The sequence below is a fragment of the Dermacentor silvarum genome, chromosome 3 (genome assembly GCF_013339745.2).
Source record: "Dermacentor silvarum isolate Dsil-2018 chromosome 3, BIME_Dsil_1.4, whole genome shotgun sequence".
Lineage (NCBI taxonomy): Eukaryota > Metazoa > Arthropoda > Arachnida > Ixodida > Ixodidae > Dermacentor > Dermacentor silvarum.
Genome location: NC_051156.1, coordinates 41,478,394 through 41,500,306, shown reverse-complemented (window position 1 = coordinate 41,500,306; position 21,913 = coordinate 41,478,394). Strand labels below are relative to the sequence as shown.

Genomic DNA, 21,913 nt, shown 5'->3' with positions numbered 1-21,913 from the left:
CGCCTCATACGCTCAAAACATGACTCCCAGATAAATGTTGCGCAAAATCTATGTACACGATTCACGTGTGCCGGCAAACAGGGCATCACCTGCGCTGATTACCACACAGCTGGAAAGAACATAGTATTGTACACAAGAAGTCTGTTCATAAATGGGACAGTTCTTTCGTGCCACTACTGCACTTTTGCCGCGAATGTGTAAGTTCTAATCATATTATGTCCGTTTTTTAGGTTGGTAGTATCAAAGCCCACACCGAGGTACCTAATGATTGAAGTTTTGAAAGTTCAGCGAATTCTATCTGATCCCTCGAGTTTGCCACTTTCATGTTTTGTCGTTTCTTTATTAGGTGCTTTTTTTACTTGGGAGCGCTTACCTACTGGTTGCCTTGGTGACTTACCTTCCACTTCAATTGCTGCTTCTCAGTTAAGCCTAGTTACGGTTTCATTCATTGCCTCTATGTTGTCTTCATCTTCCTGTTCTAAAGCTGCATATTTGTTTGCGAGCAACAGCCTGAATTGGTCTGCTTTTACCCTTACTGCGTATAGGTTGACCTGTTTCTTCTTGACTAATATTATTCTTTTTTCTATTCAAATTGAGAGAAATCCTAGACCTCACTAACCTATGGTCACTGCACTTTACCTAACACTGTAATCCTGTACTATGCTGGGATAGGCAGAGAGTGTGGAATCTATTTCATTCCTTGTTTCTCCATTAGGGCGTTTCCAAGTCCACTTCTTGCTGCTGCGCTTCCTGAAGAAGGTATTGATTATTCGGATCCTATTCCTTTCCGCGAATTCTACCAACATCTCTCCTCTAGCGTCCCTAGAATTGATGCCGTAGTTGCCAATTGCTTGTTCATGGGCAAAATAAGCCGTCTTATATAAAATGTGAAGACCCTAGAACCGTTTGTCATTTTATTAATTGTTTGCTGTTCCCCGAGCCGCGCGCGTGTCCGAAACGCATTAGGCAGGCCAAGTCCCAGTTTGACCTGCCGAGGACGCGAGCGTCATCTGCATGGTGTTTAAGCAAGTAACCTACCTAGGCGCGCCGCTGTTGTCTGGTAGAAATGCTGGAAAAGAGGCTTGTGTTTCAGTTTCCTCGTATCAGAATTATGTTTCCTCGCACATTCACATTACAATCCGGCATTACCATGCCTGCGCGTTGTGGTTAATTAGCACTTTACGATTTCTGATGGATTGACTGGGCATGACAGCACTACCAGCATGCAGACTTCAGTTAACCCGTTTGTCTACATTGTGCAGATCCTGTTCGCGTCCATTTTACCTGCGTGCGCTGGACAGGCGCAACAGTTGGATTCGACTTGGGCTGCGCAAGGGTACAACGTCACAAGCTGCTTCCCGCGAAATCTTTCGCTGGATTATCTGGTGCATCTGGTGAATCTGCGAACAGCTACACGTGTGGACCATTCAGCACTCTACAAGACAGCGCCACCACACATCGAGGCTATAAAAGGCCACACCGGCAACGTTTTGGCCACTGGGCATGACAGCACTACCAGCATGCAGACTTCAGTTAACCCGTTTGTCTACATTGTGCAGATCCTGTTCGCGTCCATTTTACCTGCGTGCGCTGGACAGGCGCAACAGTTGGATTCGACTTGGGATGCGCAAGGGTACAACGTCACAAGCTGCTTCCCGCGAAATCTTTCGCTGGATTATCTGGTGCATCTGGTGAATCTGCGAACAGCTACACGTGTGGACCATTCAGCACTCTACAAGACAGCGCCACCACACATCGAGGCTATAAAAGGCCACACCGGCAACGTTTTGGCCACTGGGCATGACAGCACTACCAGCATGCAGACTTCAGTTAACCCGTTTGTCTACATTGTGCAGATCCTGTTCGCGTCCATTTTACCTGCGTGCGCTGGACAGGCGCAACAGTTGGATTCGACTTGGGCTGCGCAAGGGTACAACGTCACAAGCTGCTTCCCGCGAAATCTTTCGCTGGATTATCTGGTGCATCTGGTGAATCTGCGAACAGCTACACGTGTGGACCATTCAGCACTCTACAAGACAGCGCCACCACACATCGAGGCTATAAAAGGCCACACCGGCAACGTTTTGGCCACTGGGCATGACAGCACTACCAGCATGCAGACTTCAGTTAACCCGTTTGTCTACATTGTGCAGATCCTGTTCGCGTCCATTTTACCTGCGTGCGCTGGACAGGCGCAACAGTTGGATTCGACTTGGGCTGCGCAAGGGTACAACGTCACAAGCTGCTTCCCGCGAAATCTTTCGCTGGATTATCTGGTGCATCTGGTGAATCTGCGAACAGCTACACGTGTGGACCATTCAGCACTCTACAAGACAGCGCCACCACACATCGAGGCTATAAAAGGCCACACCGGCAACGTTTTGGCCACTGGGCATGACAGCACTAGCAGCATGCAGACTTCAGTTAACCCGTTTGTCTACATTGTGCAGGTGAGAAAACGTTATGGTACGTGCACTCGCACGAGCAATCCGTTTTTGGTAGTGCTGGAATGCCCACGGCCATTTTCCTTTGTGATCGAGACGGCAGTGTATCTGGGGGGCCTGCTCTTACTTGGAGGGGACATTGAAACCAATCCAGGACCGGACCTTGCGCAGATCGCTAAGGACCTTAAGGGAATTGCAACAGATATCAAGGACATTAAGGAAAAGCGGCTGGTTGATATAGAAACCAAATTGGACGCGTTCACTATAATGGAAAGAAAACTTGATGCTTGCCAAAATCAGGTTAATAATATGAATCGTATGATTGAAACGCTTGAAAAAAGAATTGACGACCTGGAGAATCGTAGTAGGAGGTCGAATCTGATCGTCTATGGCATTCCCGAACTTGAAGGGGAAACTATTGAGGCACTATAGGATACAGTAAACCGAAAAATCGTCCAGGACACGCTTGGTTTGGTACCGGTAACTATAGAACGCATCCACCGCTTAGGCAAGGCCAAAAGAAACAAGGCAAGGCCTGTTATATTTAAGCTCGTAAATTCACGACAAAAAACAGATATTCTAAAGAGAGGTTATAAACTGAAAAACACGGACTGGTCTATCGGGGAAGACTTTTCACAAAAAGTGCGAGAAATCAGAAAAAAGCTTTGGGATAGCGCGAAAGAAAACCGCGAAAAACACGAGAAAGTGTCCCTCGCATTCGATAAATTGTACATCAGTAATCGGCCGTACGTCTGGTGTGACGAAAAGAATGATAAAGTGCCATTGCAAAAAAACGACGAAGCGATAAGCCGGCCAGTCACTCGCAGCAATGCGCAGTCAAGGAACTAACACTCATGAATGTAAACGCCAGGAGTATACTGAACAAGCTTGACAAATTTGAAGATCTTTTACTTGATCGCGATCCCGACATAGTTAGTGTCACTGAAACATGGCTTTCATCTGCAATCCATAGCCAGGAAATAGCCCCGCCAAACTACTCAGTGATTAGAAAAGATCGATCAAGTCGAGGCGGGGGCGTGGCCCTACTAATTAAAAAGTCCATTCCTTTTGCGCATCTGCCAACGGTTGAGGAAGCTGAAGCAGTATTTTGCAAGATTCTGTGCAATGGCACTCCAATTATAACCGGATGCGTTTACCGTAGTCCGTCCTCGGGTCACGAGTGCATAGAGGCCCTTCAAGAATTCATGCAACAACACGCACGCAACTCTCGAGTCATCCTCATGGGAGACTTTAACCTTCCAGACTTTAACTGGGCTACTATGCATTACACATCATTTGCCTCGAATGCGCTAGTTGACCTCATGCTTAACTTCAACCTTCAACAGGTCGTACTGCAACCTACACGCACGCAAGGTTCCACAGCAAATGACAGACTTGATATTTCTTAGCACTCATTTTTCTGCAAGTCACATCCAGGTTCATATTACTGAGGGTATATCAGATCACCAAATACCACTATGTCTACTACCATTACATAGTACATTAAACACTTTGTCACCTGTAGTAAATGTGCCTAACTTTGCAAGAGCTGACGACGGTAGCATATCTACTTATCTTGTGCATGAGTTGCAATCGTTTTCTGAAATGGCTTTGGAAACATCTACAACTGTTAACACGCTATGGCTCTATTTTAAAAGCATTGTTCTTCATTGCATGAGTAACTTCATACCTCTTAAGCGTAAACGACCCCGGTCAGACAACCCATGGATAACTCGAGAAGTCATCCACGCAAAACGACGAGTTAAACGGCTACGCCGTACAAATAAAGCAGTGCTAGTGACCCAAGTAAAAATTCAAAGCTAGCTGCCGCTGTTGCAGACTTCAAAGAAAAGAAAAGACAAGCGAAACAACAGTACTTCAAGGAAACCCTTCCGAACCTTCTTACAAGTAATCCGCAAAGATTCTGGAGATATTTTCGTGTGAGCTCTTCCTCTGCGTCCACGCCCTCGCCAGAAGAAAGCACCACTAGAGCAAATGAATTTAACATTTTTTTTCATTCAGTGTTTAAGGAAGATAACGGCTTGCTACCTCCGCTAGGAACGACTACTAATGCGAGTATTGATCCCATAGACATCACTGATGCCGGAATTTTTAACCTCCTACTAAAACTAGATCCCAAAAAGGCTAATGGCCCTGATGACATTCCTAATATTTTCCTCAAAAGATATGCAGAATTATGTAGCGCGTACCTCGGCCTGATCTTTCGCAAATCAATTTTAACTTCCAAATTACCAGACGATTGGAAAGTCTCTAAAGTAATTCCAATCGACAAATCAGGAGACACAGACACGCCGTCTAATTTCAGGCCAATATCATTAACAAGTACATCCTGTAAGTTGCTCGAGCATATAATTCTGAAACGTATCACTAGTTTCCTAGAGAGAATAAACTACTTATCACCTAATCAACACGGTTTTCGTAGCGGTTTGTCAACCATTACTCAGCTCACTGAAGTAGTTCATGACCTTGCGTGTGCCATCAATAACCACAGTCAAATTGATTTGATATTACTTGACCTAGCTAAAGCAGTTGATTCTGTCTGCCACATAAAACTAATAGCCAAACTATAATCCGTGCTTGGAAAAGGGGCAATAACCACCTGGATTAAAGACTTTTTATTAGACAGATCCCAATTCGTAGTAACAGAAAACATGCCATCTGAAAATGTACCAGTAACATCCGGAGTTCCGCAGGGATCTGTGCTTGGGCCAGTCTTATTCTTAATATTTATTAATGACATGACCAGTAATATAGAGTGCAGTATAAAGTTATTTGCTGACGACTGCATTATTTACAGAGAAATTAACAGTCACAATGATCACCTCCTACTTAACAGATCTCTTAGTATGCTGGCAGATTGGTGCAATAATTGGCAGATGTCAGTAAACGAAAAAAAATCCGTGACCATGACCGTCTCAAGAAAGAAAGAACCCTCTTGCTACACGTACCTCATTAATAACCAACCCCTTGCAAAAGTAATGGAACACAAATATCTAGGTATTACATTAACATCTGATCTGAAATGGGACACTCACATAACAAGCATCACTACCAAAGCGCTGCGCAAACTGTTCTACCTTAAACGATGCCTAAAACTATCACCTCCGTCCACCAAACTCCTAGCCTGCACGACCTTCGTGAGACCTATTTTAGAGTATGCTAATACAGTATGGTTTCCGCATTCGAAGACTAACATTAAAAAACTAGAAACTGTCCAACGTAAGGCTGTGAGGTTTATTCACAACAAATATAAACGTACGGATTCCCCTACTAACCTGTTGGTTGCCTCTGGCCTTCAGACATTAGAAGCTAGAGCGATACAGTCCCGATTAATATTTCTTTTTCAAATTCTTCATAATACTTATAAAATTGATCATTCCAAATATGTCGCTTATTCACAGTCACGTGAAAGCCGACATAAGCATTTGCATACATTGGTGGAATATTCTCACAAGGTCGACGCATTTAAACACTCATTTTTCCCGTCTACAATACGAAAATGGAACCAATTAGATCGCAATATAACAAGCACTAACACTCTCTCTGAGTTCCGCACCAAAATAGAGGCACTAACTTTAAATTGAAAAACAGCATGTTTAGCAATTGAACAGGCTGACTGTCTCATCGTAAAGGATATATATAGATATTTTAATCACTTGATTGCCTTTATTTCTTTTCTGCGTGTTAATTTTTTTGGTGCGCTTTCTTGTTTCATGTTGAAATTAAGTGTATACGTACTACTCAGTGAAACTTTTTCCGTCTTGTATGTTGCTGTATACATTGTTGCAAATCACACGAGTAAATATGTATGTCGCAATTGTACATTCCTAGGCATATATATGTATAGATACATTTTTTTTTCTCTTTCGTCTCACTTTTACTCTACAATGTACCCTCAATATGCCCATCTGTTATGCTCTCGATCGAGAGCGGCAGTATTGTAAATAAATAAATAAATAAATATTATGTTGAGAAATTTAACTTTTACGATTTTCACACGGAGGGAATGCACGGTCGGGGTGGTTTGGGATGATTTACTTGTCGGGCAACGCTCCCGGAGCCGACACCGGATTTTCTGTGACACGGTCCCTTTCACGCTGTCGCGTTAAAACATTCTGCCAATGAATGGCACGTCTTACCACATGCAGTAACGATGTTTAAGAGCTAGGCAATACAGGCACGCCTGTACCCACATTGCGCGCCTCATTGAGACAGTTCACGCCAGACACCATTGTTTTATTCCAGTATGACTTTCTTGGCATTCCGCCATCTTTCTACGGTCCACAAACCTTCGTCAACACGCTCAAGTTCTTGGAAGAGACCCCGGCACGGTGGTTTGTAAACTTCTCGCTTTTCACTGCACAGCATGCTTTGGCCCAGGAGCTTGCTATAAAGCACAGAATTCACCCTAGATAAAATAGAGAGAGAAAAGAAACATCACTTTAAACGTAAACAAAAAGGTTTAGCCTACTATCACATCACCGAACAGACATATTTTTGTTAGTTTTGGAGTTACAAATTGAACAAGAAATGAAGGAGGCCAACTTATGAATATCGCAGGTTGTCTATGTTTTTAGTAGCTAAGTGATCACGTAAGCTACGCACACGAAGAGGCAGAGGATACGTGACGCGCTATAAATAGACGGATATTGTTGTAACTGAACTCGTATGCGCTTTAGCTCAAAACTTTGACAGTGGCAGACATAAGGGTTTCTGCGATTTTAATCAATGTACTCGAATTGTAATGTTGATTATGTGCGTTAACATTCGTAATTGAAAGCAAACGACACTCAACATCACCACCTTAATTGAGAATTTTGTTGCAAAATATTTGAAATCAAATTCTTACCGAATGCATTTCTCCAATATCTGCTCTTTTCTCTGATTTCTTTTGTTTTTGCAATGCAGGAAGTGTAAAATACCAGTGACTGTATTTGCCAGTTTTATGGAAAATGACAAAATATGTGCCATAAAGACAATTCAATTCTGTTCGGTTTTTACAAGACGCATATGTCTTAAGCGCTGAGTGGTTATATTTCCGCGATTGCAATATGAGCGCTAAGCACTCTGAATACAAAGGACTATGAATATTAGAGGGCTTGATTATTTTAACAGAAATTATGATTTCCGTAAATGCTATAAATATGGCTTGAAAATGCAATGTGGATCTGTTTCAAATGCAACTCTCAATCTGCAAATAAATTACCTGTTTTATTATTTTGGAGTTCATCAGAAATCAAAATGTTTCTTAGCGGATTTTCACAATTTTCTCGAACTACATGCTCAACGGACTATCCAACTAGATGTGTTGGAATTTCAGGTACTTTCAAACAAACTAAAGAATGCTTTGTTATATCATGTTCCTAAAGCAGTAATGATGATGACAACGAAATTTACGAACTGCATCTTGTAGTCTATTGTGCTACTTCCTGCCACCCACGTATTGCACGAATGCAAGAAAAATAGGATTATTTCTCAGTGAACGTAACAGAATGAACAGAAATATTGGGTGGAGTTTAGGGTAGCGCTCTTCTAAGGTGGAGACTAGTACCAATAGCCTTTTATTGTTGCAGACATGTAACACATCACATGGCTGAGGAGATTGAAAAAGAAAGCCACTGTATCGCAGCTTGAAGCTCCCATCCCCCGTAAGTACATCAAGCAGTTGTGTGCCGACGGATAATCCACTCGATAAGAATATTGCAAACAGTACTTTAAGAGAATACTATAACATAACTGAAATTTAAAATTATACATTAGCACAACAACTATTAGAGCTACAGAAAGAAATCACAAAAATATTTTCCTAAGGTTCTAATAAGAGATGTTTTTCATAGACAAATCATTTAAACTATGGTTATTTAGAGTTGACGGAAGAGCACATTTCCGTGCTTGCATTCCATAATTTGTGCGCAGCCGTGGGACATAGCAGAATTCATGGTGTCATGTTGCATAGCGATTTGGGTTCCTCTGCAAATTCGCAGTTTACGATAAAAAAAGTAATTCTGTGCTTAATTTGCGACTTATACACGTAAACTAGAGTATAGCGGAACTGAGGGAGCGGAAAACGGCGCATTGACAATAGCTTTTAGCACATCCTTTTGCAGTGTTATTAATTTGTTCATATTTGTTATCGTGGTAGTTCTCCACACCAAGTGGCAATATATTGTGTGTGATTCAAACAGTACACCTCCCGCACCTCCACCAAAAAGATGTTACGGGAAGTATTTAATTAACCGTGAACGGCTACCGCTTGCCTAGTCAAGACTGCACAGAGCGCAAAGGTTCCAGCAGGTTTTCAGTCCGACAAGAGAGCCTCTGACCCAGCCCCACTACAATGTCTTTGTCTTTGCCATTGCTCGTGACAATATATAAACCGCTTAGTTTTTTGAGGCAGTGTGTTCTAAAATCTTCTTAAAATACCTAAATTCCGGGATAGGTTTCCTGTCAAGATATCCATGTGCGCGTCCCACAACATAAATTCATTAAAAGTCACCCCAAGAGCTTTAACTTCACTTGCAATATCGATTACATTTCGGCCCAATGTGAGAGTCTTGTTGAGTGTGTACGACACGTTTGTTGCTCGGTATAAAACTGCTTTAGTTTTGCCTGTGTTTATCGAAAGAGCGTTCTTCAAAGGCCACGCTTGTAATTTTTTTAATACCACGTGTGCTTTTGGTGTTGGCTGTTGGCGTCAGTTCCTAAAATAAATAAGGTTGTGTCGTCTGCGTAAATGCGTGTTCAACTTCACTGTCTATTTGCAATAAATCATTAACATAAATATTACATAACAAAGGCCCTAAGATGCTGCCCTAGGGTATGCCATGTCTGTTGTGCTTATAACACCATTTTGAATTTCCAATCGTGACATATTGAACGCAGTGACTGATATAGCTCGTGATCAGCTCAAGTACCGCCCCTCTTGTACTATATGTAGAAAGCTTTTAATTAATGTCATGTGATTTATTCTGTGGAAGGTCTTGGAGAAGTCTACATAAATACCTGGTGTAACACTTTAATTTTCTATGTTCTTTATAATTATTTCTTTCTGTCTTAATTGTGGCAACTCTGTAAAGCATTGTGGCCTGAAGCCAAATTGCACAATGGTGATTAAGGACCTAATCGTTCCATAAAACTGGAAATGCGCACAAATCTTATTTTCTCAAGGCCCTTAGAGAAAATAGATAAATCCGACACAGGTCTGTATTTATTAGGTCCTTTTTGGAGGCTCATTTATGTATAAGGATAACTTTTGCTTTCTTCATTTGCTGCGAAAACATCCGATTTTAAAGACAAATTATATATGTGAGTTAGTAAATGGTTGATTTTATTATTAACATAGATATTAGGTTTCATTTTAAGACCGAACGGGTCTTCGCTTTTGCTCATTTTCATTTGTTTAAAAATGGACAGCACTTCAGCACTACTACAAGAAGGAATAAATATTATGCGACGTCGACCGGTACGATGCCTTTATTTCCGAGCAGCCGCCCGAGGCAGAGACGAAGCACCGCACGAGACAAAAGATGATGATGAGTCGTATGTACAGATGACGACGACATGCACGAATAGCGTTCACACAAGATAATGAGTCGTATGTACAGATGACGACGACGACATTCCTAAAATGCGCTCACACTAACTCCCCCCCCCCCCCCCCCTTTCAGGAAAGCGGTCAGCCAGACGGCAAGCTAGAAAGGGTAGGTACGGCGAATGTAGGGTTTCAGGCGAGATACGTGAACGATTTCCCTAGCGCGGCGGCGGCGGTCAGTAGCTGAGCTGACAGGAGTGACGCGGTAGTTAACGGTTAACGGTTAACCAACTAATGATCAGACGTCCAATCCAGCACCGCCACAGCAACAACGCAGACCTAGGATGCCGCCCTTCCACTAGACTACTTTAAGATCGTCTACCACCAGCAAGCAGGTCTCAACCTCGCCAAATGGAACACCGTTGCAGTTATTCACGCCATCGGCCGAGCGAGTGGACTATTGCAGCAAGACTTCAATGACAAAGTACGCGTGCAAGTACAGAGAATCGAAAATTTAATCATCGCAAGCACGGCCGACAAGGAAGATGCCAAGATGCTGGTCAGCATCAACAAAATACAGCTTGGAGGCAATTATCACAACGTAAAAGGCAACATACGAACCGCTGATGACGTCTCCAGAGGCGTCGTCAATGGCATCATACCCGGAACGAGCACCGCAGAAGTCATGGCAGGAATCCGAGCACCGGCAAGATACACCGTTCTTCACGCCAGAATGCTGGGTCAGTCGACCGCGGCAGTCGTATTCTTCGAAGGACCGCACGTTCCCTATTACATCATCTTCCAGAGCATTGATTTCCGCTGCAGACCATATCGAAGTCAGTGCAGTACTGCCGCACCTGTGGCACCACCGGACACCGTCAAGACGTCTGCCCGAGACCAGTCCCGGATTTCTGCTACAAATGCGGCAAGACCGGAAAACCACAAAACCGCGATCGCAAACCAACCTGCAAGCTCTGCGGAGAAGGGCACGAAACTGCAAGTACAGAGTGCAAGAAGAGACTGAAGCCAAGCCCACCACGCTACAATATACGGCAACAGCGCCTCAACAGGCTCCAAGAAAGAGACAACCGCTGGAGCTCCAGCAGTGAAGAGTTCCCGGAGCTGAGCACCTCGGCCACCAGCTTGAGCAGTATCAGTGGGGGCAGCTCCCCAAGGCGCAGCAGGTTCAAGTCAATACTGCGAAATGACTCGCGCTCCTGCTATCGTTCTCGCTCGCGCTCCCACTCGGTCAAGCGCGCAAGCTACGCCGACGTGGCAAGTGGCTCGAGCGCCTCGAGTGGTACGAGCAGCTTGGACTCCTCGTCGACCGAAGCCACAGCCATACGGGTCCTCTAAAACAAACAGCAGAACCAGCGGAGCAAACTGCAGAATCAGCACAGCCAATTGCAAAGCCAGCAAAACCTCATAGACAATCTACTACGCAGTCAACAGAGACAGCAAGAGCTCACCGACAAACTGCTCCAAAAATGCAAGGAACAGCAAGAACTCACAGACAAGCTGCATCAAAAATTCCAGGAGCTCGAAAACATTAACAGACAGTCGGGAACGACGCTGACCAAGGCGGATGTCGAAGCCATAGTAGATGCAAGGTGCCTGATATTTCAAGAAGCCTTTGTGAACAACATTCACGCCACGGTGGAAAAAATCGTCCAATTAGCAGTCGAAAAAACAGCCGTAACCTTCGAAAACAAGATCGCCACGCTAAACGCCAAGATCGATGGGATCGCGCCACAGCTCAACAATTTTATCGCGCATCTAAAGAAAAACTACGTCACCAATGCACAGCTGGACAATTCGTGCCACACGACTCGGTAGAAAGCGCGGGCGAACAGCCACAGTGACTCTCGCTCCATCTCGCCCACTCGCGATCGCCGACGCGAATTCGAATCCATCGACGATGGCGACCACTAACCACAAGGTGAAGAACCAGCATTCAACCATACGCATATGGCAATGGAACTCTCGCTCGTACCGCCCTCGACACGCAAGCCTGCAAGAATTCATCAAGCTGAATCAACCCGACGTCATAGCACTACAGGAAACCAACACGCAGAATGTCCGACTGCAAGGATACACCACTTATGCACACACCCAACGCACTGCCATACTGGTCAAGAAAACTCTCACGGCGCAAGAACACGACCTAGAGAACACCCAGACAGAACACACCCTAATCGAGGTTTTACGCGAACGAAAGACGCAGAAAAGCCTATTCGTGGCCAGCGTGTGCAGCCCCTCTCGGGACCAGTTACCGGACTTCAATCATTTTGTACGAAAATCAAGAAGTCCACGAATGACCACCAAGTCGTAATAGTGGGGGACTTCAACGCCTCGCACACGGCATGGGACTATCATACCACCACGAGGAAGAGTGCTAGAGTGCACGATGCCGCCCAACAACACAGACTCACCCTCTGGAATTATCCTCTCCAGACCACGAGAATTGGAAACAGCGTCTCCAGGGACACAAATCCCGATCTTACTTTTACGGCGGACGTCCCCTGGGCAGAGTGGAGTCGACTTGCGGAAACCCTAGGGAGCGATCACCATATCCTCCAATTAGATGTAGCACACACCCGTAGACAAACCAAGACCGGAATTGCACGACTAACTGAATGGAAATCCTTTAGGGACAACCTAGATTCCGGAGCAACTATAACCGACAGTGACGAGTGGCACAAAACTGTGCTAGATATAGCAGAACGCCACACCAAGGTCATACAACTCGATGCCGATACGCCCGTGGTTGACGCGCATCTTCTCCACCTACCTCTGGGAAGCTAGAAGTGCCCTCCTCAAGAGATGGAAACGACAAAAGCTCAACAGAAAGCTAAAGACACGCGTCGCCCTCCTTACCAAGCAGGCTCAAGAATATGTGGACCAACTCGCCAGGCAGAACTGGCACGCTTTCTGTGACAAGCTACAAGGGACTCTGAGCACCAAAAGGACATGGCATCTCCTACGCGCACTCCTAGCCACGGAACCTACCAAAGCGGAACAGAAGCAACATCTCCACAGACTTATCCACAACCACGACGGATAAGAAGAACACCTCCTCCGAGAAATACAAAAGAAGCTCTGCGGAGATGCACCTTTTCGCGCGTCAACTAGCAGCAAAGTATACGCTGGAAAACCGAATCTAGAACTCGACCGACCCTTAACGCAGGCAGAACTCCACGTAGCCCTAGCCAAGCTGACTAGAAATACCAGCCCCGGTCAAGACCGGATTGCCAACAAGCATTTACGCAACCTACCGCAGCAGGCCACTGCGGCTCTCCTCCGGTACTACAACGAGTGCTGGGAGAAAGGAGAACTGCCTGCTGTATGGAAGCACTCGGAGATCACTATGATACCTAAGCCCAACAAACCTCTCAGGTTGGAGAACCTACGCCCGATCTCCCTCACCTCGTGCGTGGGAAAGCTCTTCGAAGATATGGTGCACGACCGCATTGCCCAGTACCTCGAAGATAACGGCCACCTACCAGACACCATGTTGGGCTTCAGGCAGCACCTTTCAATGCAGGACGTACTCTTACAACTGAAAGAAGGCCTCCTCGATCACCTTAACAATCCAAGCAAGTACTGCATACTGACAGTAGACGCCAAGGGAGCCTTTGATAACGTCAGTCACGACGCGATCCTCAACAACCTCGAAGGCACCGCCTGCGGCACTAGGACCTACACGTACGTCAGAAACTTTCTGACAGACCGCACGGCAACCGTCGGGATCTGTAACATCCGCAGCGAAAGCTTCGAACTTCCAAACAGAGGCACCCCGCAAGGGTCGGTCATCTCACCGCTACTTTTCAACGTGGCTATGATCAAGTTACCCAAACTCCTCGAGACCATACCAGATCTGCATCACGCGATGTACGCTGATGACATCACGCTCTGGGCCAGAGTTGAGAACATTGGAAGGCAGCAAACCGCCCTACAAGAAGCCGTAAACACCATCGAAAGCTATCTCCAAAACTGTGGCCTCCGCTGCGCCCCCGAGAAATCTGAGCATCTTGTCCTGAAAGCAAGAACGAGAGGCAGGCCACCCAGCTACGAAGAGCCCGACCCCTACGTCACCCTCAATGGGACGCCAATCCCGAAAGTCGATACGCTACGAATACTGGGACTCCTTATTCATAAGGACGGATCCGGAGCGGCCAGCCTACCAAGACTACAACGCACCCTTTCGCGACTCACGCACCTCGTCAAGAGGATCTCAAGCCAAAGAAGCGGCCTCAAGGAGCTAGACACGCTCAGAATAATACAAGCACTGCTCACCAGCCGCATCACATACGGCATGCCGTACCTGGCTTTAAAGAACGCAGAGATCGAAAAGATCAACATCATGATAAGTAAGGCAATCAAAGTCGCCCTGGGACTCCCCCCATGGCTTCTACTACACGTCTCCTTAAGATGGGCGTCCACAACACGTGGCAAGAACTCGCTGAAGCGCACAAGAACAGCCAACTGGAACGACTCAAGCTTACACCCACCGGGAGATCAGTACTCTGACACCAAAACTACAGTGAGACGTACGTCGCAGACACGGACACGAAAGAACGAATTCCATCGGACATTCGAGAGTACCTCTGCATTGCACCCATCCCGCGCAAAATGCATCCTATATATCACAAGAGTAGAAGGCAAGCTAGAGCCAACGCCAACAAACGAAGATTCAAGCAAGACCCAGACGCCCGCTACACCGACACCGACGCGGCCAAGTATCCACATCGAAACGCATACGCTCTCAGCGTCGTAGATTCCCGAGGCCGCGAGTTAGCATTCGCAACCGTCAAGGCACGCAACCCGGAAACGGCGGAAGAAGCGGCCATCGCTCTCGCCACCACCACAGGCACAGACGCAGCAGTCATTTTCACTGACTCTCAGGACGCCTGTAGAAATTTTTCGAGGGGCCGCATCTCGGCTGATGCTCTCAAGGTACTACAACGACGTAGCACTCCGCTCCCGTATACCTGCGTAACGTGGGTACCCGGACACGAAGGACTAGAGTGGAACGAAGCGGCCCTCACCGCTGCCCGCAAGCACGTCAGCCGGGCTCCCCTCGCCCCACACGCCCTCCGACCCGTGGCGGAAGAGGTGGAAGCCGCACCCAACAACTATTCGGCGATATTGCAACACTACAGGCTCGAGCGCCGCGTGTACCCTCCACCGCGCCCAAACCTCGGCAAAGAAGAAAGCGTGGTACTCAGACGCCTACAAAGTAATGCCTACACTCACGGCACTATAATGCACCGCCTCTATCCGACATTCCTCAGCTACCTCTGCCCATTCTGCAACGTTCCCGACACCCTAGCACACTTGCTCTTGTAATGCCCGTGGCATGAAGACAGCGAAATGCAGCCGGAAATGGACGCTAACCGAGCACCACATGCAAACGAAGACCACCTATTCGAAACGTGGGAGGCCAAGCTCGCCCTCGGGGACATGGAAGACCAACGACAACTCGTCGACAGGGCCAAGAGGGCAGCCGAAGCCACAGGGTTCCTGAACTAAGGAGCCTTCCCACCTCAGGGTGATACCGGGCTTTGCTCGGGACGCTGTTTCAAGAATAAACGTTTCTCTCTCTCTCTCCGGAATGGTGGCGGTGCTGGCGCGGGCAATTTCACGGCAGCGGGCGATGCGAGCAGCAAATTCTTCAGGAAGAGACGGGGATGGAGCAGTAGGTGCTGAAAGGAGTCTAGTGTCCAAGACGAAAGACGGCGCACGACCGTACACAAGGAAAAAGGGACTGTAATTGGTTGTACGTTGGACGGCAGTGTTATACGCAAACGTCACGAAAGGTAGAATGGTGTCCCAGTTGGTGTGATCGGGGCGAACATAGAATGACATCATGTCAGAAAAAGTTCGATGAAAACGCTCTGTAAGAGCATTTGTTTGCGAATAGTACGCTGATGTGGTCTTATGGGTGGTGTCAGAGGCCTGATAGACTTCACGAAGGACATTCGATAGGAACGTATTGCCACGGTCACTCAGGAGGACACGAGGTGCGTCGTGGCGCAAAACGATACCGTGCACGAAAAACTCGGCAACTTCGGTGGCAGTACCAGAGCAAAGAGTAGCTGTCTCAGCGTACCGCGTTAGATGATCCACTGCGTTAACGATCCAGCGGTGACAAGCGGGCGTGAGTGAGAGGGGTCCGTACAAGTCTATGCCCACATTTTGAAGGGGGTGGTTACTCATACCATCAAGTGCACCCGACACATGTGCGCTTGTCACCTACGATACTGAATAGTCATTAAATTTGTCTGCAAGTTCAACGCCGCTACAAATATTGCCTTCTAGAAGTATACTGTCAGGGGAACCAGAGTAAGAGTGCCCCAATAGAGAGTTTAACTTACTCCAGAGTATTTTTTGGTTGGTGACACCCCTAAACATGTTTGCGTGATAATTGTCCCTGGTTCTTCGCAATAAAGCATTTAGTCCTATTACGAAACGACTTGAACTTTGTGAAATCATCTGGATCTCGACTTTGTAAGAACGTTTGGTACATGTTATTTTTCTTTGTGATCATTCTCATGAGCTGTTTGGTAATCCAAGATTTACGGCCTTTCTGCGGTTTTTGTATAGTTTTTTTTTTGGGGGGGGGGCGGGGTTTACGTGCCAAAACCACGATCTTATTATGAGGCACGCCGTAGTGGGGGACTCTGGAAATTTGGACTACGTGGGGTTTATTAACATGCACCTAAATCTAAGTACACGGGTGTTTTCGCATTTTTCCCCATCGAAATGCGGTGGCCGTGGCCGGGATTCGATCCCGCGACCGCGTGCTCAGCAGCCCAACACCATAGCCCCTGAGCAACCACGGCGGTTTGTATAGTTTTTTCTGGGAATGCATTTCTGTATAACAAAACAAATTCCTACAGGAAGAAGTTAAAAGCTTAATCTGCTTACTCGTGATTGTATATTGACTGCCAGCTATGTGTGCTCATCCTGGATTCTGCGCTGGACAAGATTAACGTCACACTCCACGGCTCAATCGTGGACAGCTCAAATTCCACATCTGCATGGTTTACAGCTATAAAAGCGTCCCCGGTGGATTCCTTCATCAGTGGGCGAGGCAACAGTGGCGTGGGCACTATGCTAATCCGCTGTCTTTTCATCACACAGGTATGTTACCTTACCAATCCTCAGTGCATCCGTTCTGATAACCGATGTATGCTGCTGTTTCCTCGCCCACATGATCGATATCATGGCTTTGTCTCTATTTCATTGTATTCTGTACTTCTAAGTGCCGTCCGCAGACTTTTACTAAGCGGAGATGTGGAATCTCACCAAGTTCCTGACGCCCGTTCTCCGCGCGATCCTGCTTCACAACTCCAGTTGACAGATCTTAATAATCAACCCACGGTTGCGGAAATGTTTACAGAACTTCTGAATGGTCAAAAGAAATTAGTTCAGGATACTGCTGATAACAAAATGTTTCAGTAATCTGTCAACGCAAGGTTTGAAGCTTTGAAAACCCGTGTATGTTCTCTGGAATGACCTTCAAAGTCTAGTGATGCGCAGATTTCGAATGATCACCTGCGTACCCTAATGATAATTATTAGGTACTTTCTACCAACGTTGCCAAGTCATTCCAGAACACCCTTAAGGTTGCATGGCCGCGCATAGAAAGGTGTCATAGACTTGGCAATAATATTAGAGGCCGGGCGCGTCCCATTATCATGAAGTTCTTGGATTTTCAGGATGAGGTGCTCGTGCTGAAAATTGATATGAAAAAAAAAAAAAACACCGGTTTCCGTGTTTCAGAAGACTTCTCTCCCCAGGTTCGCAATATTCGCAAGAGGCTCTGAGAGGCGTCTCTCTCTTATAGGGATAACGGCTCATCTGTCCAACTTCGTTTTGATCATGTATTTATTGACGAGGTGCGATATGATTAGGATGGCACATCTAATACTCATGTAAGATCATCTCCTGGCTTAACTAAATCTACGAAAATAATTCCTAAGGCTACATCTTCTTGACCACATGGTACCTGCAATAAACTTTCCATTTTAAATATTATTGCAAGAAGTGTTGTCACTAATTACTCAAAATTACTTTCTCTAGTCTGCTCTTATTCCCCGCATATTATAGACTTTACTGAGACTTAGCTGCATGATGGCGTTCATAATTCTGAAATAGCTCTCACTGGCTTCAATGTTGTTCGTAAAGACAGAATTCGGGAGAGGGGGCTGCGTTGCCCTATTTCTTCAATCTAACCTCAACTTCGCTGTACTTCCTGCCCCACCTAATACTGAATCCTTGTGGTGTAAGGTCCAACTAGAAAATATGTCCTTCATTATCGGGGTCGTTTACCGTCCCCATCATTTACACAATCTAAATCAATTTCTTCATATTTTTAATACTTCATTAACGAACATTAGTTGCATGGGCGATAATAATGTTCCTGGCGTGGACTGGTCATCTATGACAGCAAGCGGACGTGAAGTAGCTATGAGAAGAGAGTTAATTCATATTTCATTGTCCTGTGGACAAATTAGTGTGTTCACCAATTAGTTCAGGATTCTACTCGTCGAGCTGCTATCCTTTATCTTGTTTTGTCTCACTTCTTCTCTAATTAATACCGCTTCTCAATGTAACATTATTGATCTAATATCCCACCACAAGGGTGTTTTGCTTTCCGTTCCGGGCATCGTACCAGAATCCTGTTATACCTACTGCACGTTTCCTGACTTTAATCGCGCTAATAATCTGGAATTAACAGACGCCGTATGCCATTCTTTTCACGAGTTTGAGCGAATAAGCACCACTAATGATATAAATACCTTATCAATGTCTTCGTAGAACTAGTCAGTGTGTTAATTGTATCAATCCTTTAAGAACAAGGAAAACAAACAATAAAATTCCTTGGTTGACTAGGGACCTGTTGTATTTATCACGCCGTGTGGCCAGATACGTCTATCAAAACGCTCCGGCGACTCAACGAAGTTCATGCAAATTGTTAGCGCCAAAAATCAGCTTTGTGCTCAAATTAATGCCTGAAAAATTTTCATTACGATGTTACCTTACCGAAGCTATTGAAAGCTGTTCCTTGCAAATTCAGGAAGGCTATCCTACTATCTGGGTCATCATCACACATGCTAACAATTAACAACGTTAGTGTTTCTCATCCACTGACAATTCCTTCTGCCTTTCACGCCTACTTCCACTGTGTCTTTACGACTGACAATTCAGTAATCCCGCTTTTTGATTCAGAACATTCAGAACCTCACCCTCGAATCGACGATCTGTTGGTGTCATCAGAGGGTGTACTTAACCTAATTTTAAATTTAGACACCAATAAATCATCTGGCCCCGACGGCATCCCAACCACTTTTCTAGTTAGATGCTCTCTTTGGTGTCGCAGATACTTCACAATTATTTTTAGAAAATCTGTCTCAACAGCCACGCTCCCTTCCTCGTGGAAACTTGCTTCAATTATCCCCTTATTCAAGTCAGGTAACGCTCAATTATTATCTAACAATAGACCCCTCTCCTTAACAGCGCATTCATGTAAATTGTTAGAACACATTGTCTTTAAACATATCATGGAATTCCTTGAAACGAACAACATTTTAAGCACTTTCCACCATTATTTTAGACGTGCTCTTAGCACTACAACTCAAGTGACAGAATTCGTTCACATCAGCAGCTCTTTAGACATACGTGATCCGGTTGATACCATTTTTATAGACTTTGCTAAGACCTTTGACACTTTCTCACATCCTAAACGATTGCCCAAGTTGTTCGCTATACTAAAAAACGCATCCTTGGTTGGTTGGATATCAGAATTTCTTTCCCAGCATTCACAATATGTACGTTTCAAGTCTACTAACTCAACTTTGATGTCTGTTTCATCAGGGGATCCCCAAGGTTCAGTGCTAGGTCTCCTTTTGATCCTGCTTTATATTAAGGATCTCTCCTTACACACCTCTGTTAAGATATGCCTTTTTGCAGATGATTGTGTCTCATATCATACCATAAAATCTCCTATTGATCATGCCACCCTTAACGATTCCTTCTCTGACTTCTGTAAGTGGTCAAAATCATGGCAAATGAATATCAACTTTTCCAAGACCGTCATTATGGCATTTTCCCGACGTGCATGCCCCTTGTCCTTTGACTATGCTTTTAACAATTTTACGTTACACCGAGTGTTCAAATTCAAATATCTCAGTATCCTTGTAACACCCAATTTTTCATGGACCAAACACATTCATCTCACGTGTAACAAGCTCCTTAAAAGACTAGGTTATTTACATCGTAACCAATCTTCTTACCTATAAAACGCTCATTCGTCCAATTCTCGAATATGGTTGCGTTGTATGGAACCCCTATAGAAAATGTGACATTAAAAAACAAGAATCCATTCAAAAAAGGACAGTGCGCTTTGCCTGCAGAAGATAGGACAAGGATTTTTCCTCATCCAGTTTTCTTCCCCATCTTGGTGTCACTACACTTACAATGCGTCGGCATCTGGAATGCCTGAAATTCCTTTAAACTTTAATCAATTCTCCCCGCTTCGATACTCTGGGGAACTATCTTACTTTTTCTAAACCTTTATCTGCGAGGATCAACCACGCCCTTAACATTTCAACCTTTTTCGCTCGCACCCACCTCTTCAAATATAGCTTTTTTTTCGTCAATAATTGAAGCCTGGCACTGGTTGCCGGGAAGCATCTGTTCACTATCATTGAAATAATTCTTGGAAGCCTGTTCATGTTCATGAATGTTCTTATGTTTGTTCATTGCACCCCTCCATAGCCTGATTGAGGCTTCAGTATGAATAAATAAACATAAAATAAAAAATAATTTTTTTACCAGGTGTGTCGCTAAGCTTCAATGGAACCTCACTTACTTTCGCTGCAGGTGCCTTACGAAAATAGTTGTTGAATTCTAGTAGGAATTCTATTGACGTCTTGTTGCTCAATCAATAAAAGTTTCGTGGAAATATCATGGACCCATCATTGTAGATTCGTTGATCATTATTGCAAAGTGGCCCCCTTGGAACCATTGTAATTTCATCTACCAGTTATTGTGTTGATTTCATATGGGATTCCCATGGAATAAACATTGTATTTTACTGAAATGTAAAGCCGAATGCAACATAAAAATTACGGATTTTAAAGTGGACTACAATGGTAAATAAATTAATTTTGTCAATTCTTATTGAGGCACTGGCGTGCATTGGTCACTTTCAAGCTACCTTTCGTAGTCTTTTATTCCAAGACGCCTCTCCCTGTATTGTTATGGAAAATGAACATTGAGTTTGGTAATAAAAAGAACATATGAATACTTTTTTGATCAAGGTTTTCATCAATTTATTTCTTCTTCATTTCACTGGCCAGCATAAAGAACAGGCTACTTGTTATGCTGATACAATGGTCGATGGGGACTTGGTGCACGTGTATTCTGAAAATAAATACAACGTACGATTAGTCAAGCGTATACACTTTCTCAAAATTAAATAGTTCATAACAGGCACTGATTTTAAAGAATATAGCAGTCAACTCCTTGCTTTGTTTGTTTATACCTGTTGATCGGACTGTAATGAAATTATGGATCAGATATGACGGTGGGCATATCTTATTACATTCACCCGCAAAATTACATTCAAATTATAAACACTGATAATGATTTTGGTCACACAAAAAGAAAATTCAGTGGTTTTTATGCTAATTGTTGCACAGTAAGAGGGAATCCTGGATTAATTTTGACGCCCTGCGGTTCTTTAACGTGCACGGAAATGCACGATACATGAGCGTTTTTATAGTCCACCTTCATCAAAACGCGACCGCCACGGCCAGAATCGAAACCGCCACCTCCAGCTCAGCAGCGCAACGTCATAACCACTGGGCTACTGCGACCGGGCAGGGATGAAGTACTGCTTTTCCTG

At 44.9% G+C, this 21,913-nt stretch overlaps 1 protein-coding gene across 1 annotated transcript in view; it reads right to left on the bottom strand.

The window, feature by feature from the left end:
- Positions 1-6,692: 6,692 nt before the first annotated feature.
- The window catches only part of LOC119445412 (uncharacterized), a 67,354-nt gene continuing 52,133 nt past the window's right edge, over positions 6,693-21,913 (bottom strand). The window contains exon 4 of the mRNA XM_037709703.2: positions 6,693-6,873. Coding sequence (XP_037565631.1) covers positions 6,702-6,873 — 172 coding nt within the window. The 3' untranslated portion in view covers positions 6,693-6,701. The remainder of the gene's footprint in view (positions 6,874-21,913) is intronic.